General features: G+C 42.3%; 1 protein-coding gene across 1 annotated transcript; it reads left to right on the top strand.

Annotated features, from left to right (window-relative positions):
* Positions 1-553: 553 nt before the first annotated feature.
* On the top strand, positions 554-2,552 carry LOC112071588 (claudin-5-like). Its single transcript, XM_024139026.1, has one exon. The coding sequence runs from the start codon at positions 809-811 to the stop codon at positions 1,454-1,456; it is 648 nt and encodes a 215-aa protein (XP_023994794.1). The 5' UTR covers positions 554-808; the 3' UTR covers positions 1,457-2,552.
* The last annotated feature ends 5,738 nt before the right edge of the window (positions 2,553-8,290 follow it).

The following is an 8,290-nucleotide window of genomic DNA, read 5'->3' as shown; positions in this document are numbered from 1 at the left end:
GGCAATGCTACCACATACTAATTGAGTGTGTGTAAACTTCTGACTCACTGGGAATGTGATGAAAGAAATAAAAGCTGAAATAAATCATTCTCTCTACTATTATTCGGACATTTCACATTCTTAAAATAAAGTGGTGATCCTAACTGACCTAAGACAGGGAACTCTTACTAGGATTAAATGTCAAGAATTGTGAAAAACTGAGTTTAAATGTATTTGGCTAAGATGTATGTAAACTTCCGACTTCAACTGTACTTAGTTTTACCTGCATTCAATACTAATTTCTGTAATACAATGAAGGTAGACTGTAGTTCATATAGAGCCTGGTCAATCATGGGGCAACCTGCACATATGTTGGGTTTATTTTTCTGTTACTGCCACACACTCACCATCTCCCTCTCTCGCTCTCTCCTTATGAAACTCTTGTCTCTCTGGATGCAACTTCTGCCTGCTCATTGGCTGAAGCGGAGATTGCCCTTGCCGCCGGTTGGCTTAAAGTCTGTCCACTTTGTTTTGACATATAAGTGTAACTGTTTATCTGAACTGTGGCGTACGAATAGCCGTCCCACAAATGACAAACCCCGCACCCCATCCTGCACAGAGTGGATTCAGACAGCGATGTACATAGATCCTGTCCTGCTAGAAAACCTATATACCTTACTAAAGAGGTTAATCTCCTAACATATAATATATTACAAGCCTAACATTTCTACAGCGAATAGGAGAAGAGATTTTTCTGATATTCTAGTGGATATTAAATTACATTTTTATTCAATCTCCTCTTTGTATTTGAAGAAGAAAAAGGCTCACCATGCTCTCTGCTTGTCTGGAGTTCCTGGGGATGGGGTTGTGCCTACTGGGCTCGCTCCTGGTCATGATCGCGTGTGGGCTGCCCATGTGGAAGGTGACGGCGTTCATCGATATGAATATCGTAGTCGCGCAGACCACTTGGGACGGGCTCTGGATGTCATGCGTGGTGCAGAGCACCGGCCAGATGCAGTGCAAGATGCACGACTCGGTGTTGGCGCTCAGCCATGACCTGCAGACAGCGCGCGCCCTCACGGTGATCGCGGCGGTTCTTGGGGTGGCGGGTCTGGTGGTGACTATTGCCGGGGCGCAGTGCACTAACTGTATCAAGACCGAATTGGTGAAAGCAAAAGTGGTGCACGCCGGTGGGGTGGTCTACATAATCAGCGGTCTATTGGTGTTGGTTCCCCTCTGTTGGATGGCCAATAACATCATAGTAGACTTTTACAACCCAGATGTGTCCTCGTCCAAGAAGAGGGAGATAGGAGCGGCCATCTATATCGGCTGGGCCGCCACAGCCCTGCTCCTTCTGGGGGGAACCCTGCTGTGCTGTTCTTGTCCCCAGCGAGGCAAGAGTGCCTATCCCATCAATTATGCCCCCACCAAGACCATCTCGGCCAACGGAGACTTCGACAAGAGACATTATGTGTAGGCGATGAGAAGAGAGTTTTGCGCACATCCACACTTGCCACAGGAGCCGGACAGACAAGTTAATGTCTACCATTCCTGTTTGATGTCCATCACATACGTTATCTTTATTGTGGTCACTTAGAACGGAGGCTTTGATAAGGGAAATGATGTGTAGGCTAGACGCTAGACAATATCAGGATACTTTTTTCATTTGGTTTGATTGTCTGTTATGCATGCCGACTTCACCAAACGTTAACTTCCTCAGTTTGAAATCAGTGTATTTTTTTCGAACATATATTTCTGTGTGTTGTAGGCTACACCGTTGTATAGGGGTCTGGCGACCAGAAAATAAAAACAAAAATGTTGCCAATGAAGCCATTCCCCCCGAGAGCGCAGCTAACGACCAAAACATTGAAACAGTGATCATCAACTAAGGGAATTTCGTATTTTTCACCCAACTTGTAACCTAAATCCAATGACAAGGTTACATTTTTGGTTGATCTCAAGTTAAATTCACGTTAGTTGACAAATCAACCACATGTAAATCAAAACTAGACATTGAACGATGTCTGTGCCCAGTGGGACCTACTTGTTGTGTAGCCTATCCATTGTGTAGCGTTTTTATAAACTCTTGTATTTGCATATGCTTATTGTAAAGATGTTTTAAAGTTGATGTTATCATTTGACACTAGGCTATTATCTGGCCAGAGTGGTCTGTCACTTCTGTGTGCTCTGTGCATAAAGCCTATTGTTCTCAACTGGCTTTAGTGTCTGTATGTAAGTTGTAAATAGCTACATACATAGAAGCAGGTGTAACAGTATAACTGAAACGCTACTAGCGCGTACCCGCTAACTAGCTAGCCATTTCACATCCGTTACACAGGGACTGGTTTTCAACATAGTTAATAAGTTTAGGTTCCCACACTGGACGTGTCCTTTGTAAGCAGTGAATGCTACTCAGAAAAATGTGTCCTCATATGATGATCAAATTAGCTTATTTGCATTTGAATGCTGTTGTATTGTACTGTATAACTAGCTGATTGTGGATTTGTTTTCCTAGCCCTCTTTAAACTATTGGGCAATTGATGTTTTATAATAAAAATGAAATCACAAACCCCCTTGTGTTTCTGTGTAGTATTATTGTCTGTTACATGTGCATTAGGCTATTTTTATTCTAATAGTATGTACTATTGACTGTTTATTATGCACAGTTCACAATACAGTTTCAGTCGCATTACTGAGGTTTCTCTACATTGACCTTCTACCACACACACAAACATACAATATACAGTGCATTCAGGAAATTATTCACTTTTTCCACATTTTGTTACATTACAGCCTTATTCTACAATGGAGTCAATAAAAGAAAAATCCTCATCAATCTACACACAAAACCCCATAATGATGAAGTGAAAACAGTTTTTAAGAACTTTTTGCACATTTATTGAAAACAAAAAACACAAATTCCTTATTTACATTAGTATTCAGTCCCTTTGCAATTAGACTCAAAATTGAGCTCAGGTGCATCCTGTTCCATTGATCATCCTTGAGATGTTTCAACAACTTTATTGGAGTCCACCTGTGGTAAATTAAATTGATTGGACATGATTTTGAAAGGCACACACCTGTCTATATAATGTCCCACAGTTGACAGTGCATGTCAGAGCAAAAACCAAGCCATGAGGTTGAAGGAATTGCCCGTAGAGCTCCGAGACAGGATTGTATCGAGGCACAGATCAGAGATGTTCGATCGGGTTCAAGTCCATTCTCTGGCTGTGCCACTCAAGGACATTCAGAGACTTGTCCCAAAGCCACTCTTGCATTGTCTTGGCTGTGTGCTCAGGGTCATTGTCCTGTTGGAAGGTGAACCTTTGCCCCAGTCTGAGGTCCTGAGCACTCTGGAGCAGGTTTTCATCAAGGATCTCTGTACTTTGCGCCATTCATCTTTCCCTTGATCCTGGCTCCCCATCCAACCTGACAGAGCTTGAGAGGACCTGCAGAGAAGAATGGGAGAAATTCCCCAAATACAGGTGTGCCAAGCTTGTATTGTCATACCCAAGAACACTTGAGGCTGTAATTGTTGCCAAAGGTGCTTCAACAAAGTACTGAATAAAAGATCTGAATACTTATGTAAATATGATATTTCAGATTTTTATATTTAATACATTTGCAAAAATTTCTAAACTCTTTGTTTTGTCATTATGGAGTATTGTGTGTAGATTGATAAGGTGGGGAAAACAATTTAATCCATTTTAGAATAAGGCTGTACCAAATTTTGGAAAAAGTGAAGTGGTCTGAATATTTTCCGAATGCACTGTGAATACATAAACATAGGACTGTGTGTAATCCTAGTCTCTGCTAACTCAGCACACCCCAACTATCACCTTCTGGTTTACAATGACATAAACAAGGACTGATGAATGTATTACTGGTTGTTAAACTTGAATCAAAGTGACTGTAAAACACAAACTAATAACACAGTGGTCCACAAACATGTATTACCCTGTGGCTCAAACATTTGTCATGTTACTTGAAAAGCAGCAAGTGTGAGTCTAACAGAAAGGGAAAACTACAGGACTGTTCTCTGAACACAGTACAGCACATCTCAAATAGCAATGTATAATTAAAGGAGGAAATGGAAAAACAAACAACCTGACATAAATTGTTCACCCATTGTTAAATTCTATCAGATTTTCACTACAGGGTAGGGGATAGGAGTTAGGGATTAGGTGCTAGGGGGTAGAAGGTATAGAGCAGGGGTGCATTGTCGTAAACAACAGGTGTAGACTAACAGTGAAAAGCTTACTTATGGAACCTTCCCAACAATGCAGAGAAAAATAGACAAATAATAGAAACATTTTGAAAATTAAAAATACAAATGATATACACACACACGGGGGTACCAGTACCGAGTCGATGTGCAGGTTTGAGATCATTAAGGTAGATATGTACATACAGGTAGGAATAAAATGACTAGGCAACAGGTTAGATAATAAACAGTAGCAGCAGTATGCGATGAGTCAAATGTAGCCATTGAGTCAAACTCAATGTCTGGACACCCGAGTATCTGCGGGTTTTCGCTACTCCCTTTGCTTGATTAGGAACTCCCCTCACCTGGTTGTCTATGTGTTAATTGGACACAAATGGAAAGGTAATAATAAAACCACTAAGTGTTTCCGCACTTTCATGTGACTTCTTAGTTGTGCTGCTTTAGAGAAACACTCATCACAGTTAGTGCAATGCTATGATTTGTCAGTCATATGGCTTCGCTAGTGTTTTTTCAAATGTTCTGGTCGGGTGAAGCTTTTACCACAATCAGAGCATTGGTGAGATTTTTCTTTACTATGTGTTTTCTTGTGTCTTTTTAAATTATTGACACAGGTAAAACTCTTACCACAGTCTAAGCAGTGGTAGGGCTTGTCTCTGGTTTTAGAACTGTTGTCACAGGCATCATCGTCACCACCATCATCACCATCATCACCACCACCACCATCATAATCATCATAATTATCAGAGATTGGGGCCATTTTCTTCACTTTCTCCAACGTTCTCTGACGCAGTTGTCTGTCTATGTAAACTGTCCTCAAACATTGTATATGTAGAAGCGTTGTTTACTGTATCCATTAAACGCTTTTGATGATTTGGTTAGATTTGGCCCACAATGAAGGAAAGCTAAGAGTCCCGATGCTGCTGTGTTGTCCTGGACTCGTGATATAACCGACAACTCTTCACTGCAACCAGTCAATTTTATATTCGGAACGTGAAAGAAAAAAATATCGGTAGTCAGTTAACTCAACAAGAAATATGATTAACGAAATTACAAAGTAAACTATAGTCTTCGCAAACGTGCTTGTTAGCTACGGAAGTATGCAGCCGTCAACCGTGTGACGTCATCATACGCTTATCACGTGGTTTATGTTATAATAACCTGAGCCGCGGTGCACAGGTCAATGGGCAAAAGCCGTGCCGGGGAGCGCCATTCTCAAATGGATCAGTGATCTGCAGCGCTCGGTCATGTTGTCTACAAGGCAGCCTGTTGCATCGTCTAGAAACATACAACATATTTTTTCCATAAAATATATGTTCGAATTGTCAAACTAGTTTTCATTGGGAAGGCAGATAAAGCGTTTGTATCAAAAGCAATCACCTTTGTATGTGAAAACAGAATCCAACTCCTTACTCCATGTCCTTAATCTAGCTCAGGCTACGTCACTTTTGTTTTGAGCCAACTGCGCAGTGAGCTTTGACCTGGGCACCACCCCGGTGGCAGCCCGGTGCCAAAAAGAATGCTATCACTTTTCACCAGGTGCAACCTCCGGGGTAACCCGGGCCAGATAATCGAATCCATCAGTAGTGTGTGATTGCGGTCCGCAATTCTGTGTATTCCAGTATGTGGACATTCATACATTGATCGCCCCCCCTTGAGCGTCCCATTGGTTCCTGCGTGTGGCTTGTGTTTAAGTGACACTTTTGATATTCTCCATTTCCCTTATTTGTCTATGCGATTAAAATGTGGGTCAAATGGAATTACAAGTATTATCAGAGTTTTTCGTTTAGGCTATGCCATCATTGTAGTATAATTAATGTGCAACGTTTTATCTTAAAATGAATGTGTAATCTGTTGATGCGTTGGATGCCAGATGTAACAGATATAACAGCCACCTAACCCCTCTATTTTTTAAAGCTGTGAGGAGGTGATGTAATGAACAAAACAGACACAGAAGCCCCAAACGTAACATTAACAGAACTGCAGGAAGGCAGTGCTCAGTAGGCAGGGGCGAAGGACACTTTCTACCGGTGTTTTAGCTAGCTAGCAGTGTCGTCATTTTTTTGGTATTTTTATGGCGGACTACATCCTATAAACTGTATTGCAGCCACCTACTAAGTTAGCTGTGTAGCCCCCGCCTCCCATATGTGTACCGGAGTCCTAATTTAAACATGGACCAATAGAAGTATAAAGACGAGTACCTGCAGATACAGGAATGGCCACAAGCAGGAACGCTCTGAATTGCAGGTAGCAATCACAGCCTTCTCCATAATGTAGCCTACTGAGATAAATGACTGTAGTAGCCTTAACTGTTAATCCTTTGTTATGGGTCAGTTTAATGCACCATGCAAACTGTACAAAATGGATAGAAATATTGAATTATGAAGAAAATTGTGAATTATAAAATAAGGAATGAACATAAAGCACTTTGAGATCCAAGTGAAAAGATTCCACACACACACAGACAGAGAGAGACAGAGACAGACAGAGAGAGACAGAGAGAGACAGAGAAATTGAATAACGGCCTCAGAGGGAAATGTCTGTCTCTGGTCTCTGCTGGGAGACTGGAGCTGACTGAATAAACAATACAGATTACACACACACACATAATAATACACACAAACATACAATATAAATACATACATTGGAGAGACTGTGTGTAATCCTAGTCTCTGCTAACTCAGCACACCCCAACTATCACCTTCTGGTTTACAATGACATAAACAAGGACTGATGAATGTATTACTGGTTGTTAAACTTGAATCAAAGTGACTGTAAAAACACAAACTAATAACAGTGGTCCACAAACATGTATTACCCTGTGGCTCAAACATTTGTCAAATGTTATTTGGAAAGCAGCAAGTGTGAGTCTAACAGAAAGGGAAAACTACAGGACTGTTCTCTGAACACAGTACAGCAGATCTCAAATAGCAATGTATAATTAAAGGAGGAAATGGAAAAGCAAACAAAACAAACTACCTGACATAAAATGGTTCACATTTCAGCTGTTCTTTAAACCAGATTTTCACTAGAGGGCAGGGGCTAGCTAGGGGGTAGGAGCTAGGGAGTAGGAGCTAGAGGTTAGGAGCTAGGTGTATGAGCTAGGGGACGGAGGGTATAGGGCAGGGATGTCAACTCAATATCTGGTGGGTCGAGTGTCTGCCGGTTGTCGCTCCTCCCTTGTACTTGATTAGGAACTCCCCTCACCTGGTTGTCTAGGTGTTAATTGGACACAAATGGAAAGGAAATAATAAAAACCACTAGACCCTCCAGGAATGAGTTTGCCACCCCCTGGTACAGGGGCTAGGGGGTAAGAGCTCAGAAGGTAGTGGCTGAGGGTGGATTTGGGATCGGTGTGCCTCTACTGAAGCCTGCCTGTGCCTGCTGTTCTCTTCAGGTCAGAGGTCAGGGTGGTGTCTTATCTGGTGCCGTTTCCGGTCGCCATCTTGGGAGAACCTCTTCCCACACTCAGAACAAATGTATGGTTTCTCTCCAGTGTGAATCCTCATATGTATGATCAGAGCACTCCGTCGAAAGCAGCGTTTTCCACAGCAGGGGCACTCATGAGGTCTCTCTCCTGTGTGAACCATCTGGTGTCTCCTCACGCTGTTAGAGCGAGAGAAAGTCTTTCCACAGACAGGGCAGGAGTAGCTGGCCCTCTCCCCAGCGTGCCACTGGAGGTGGATCCGGAGTGTGGTGGACTGGGCAAAACTCTTTCCGCACTCTGAGCAGCTGTATGGTTTTTCTCCTGTGTGAGATCTCTGGTGCACCTTAAATGCGCTTGGCTTGCTGAAAGTCATTCCACAGTCACTGCAAAGGTAAGACCTCTCTTTTACAGTTTTTCGCTGGTGTCTTTTCTGGTGGATCTCAAATTGTCTTTTGTCTGAGAACGCCTTTCCACAATCAGAGCAATGGTGAGGTAGCTCTCCAACATGTACCTGCAGGTGACTATTTAACATTGCCTGTGTAGAGAACTTCTCCTCACACATAGAGCAGTGGTAACGTGTCTTTTCCTTGTGTTTCCGCTGGTGTCTTTTTAGATMTTCCYYWCGAGTGAAGCTCTTACCACAATCGGAGCAGTGATTAGAC

This window comes from Salvelinus sp. IW2-2015, unplaced genomic scaffold, assembly GCF_002910315.2.
Source record: "Salvelinus sp. IW2-2015 unplaced genomic scaffold, ASM291031v2 Un_scaffold1653, whole genome shotgun sequence".
In the NCBI taxonomy this organism is placed as follows: Eukaryota; Metazoa; Chordata; class Actinopteri; order Salmoniformes; family Salmonidae; genus Salvelinus; species Salvelinus sp. IW2-2015.
Note: the sequence above shows the minus strand (reverse complement) of the source record. Positions and strands in the feature narration are given on the sequence as shown.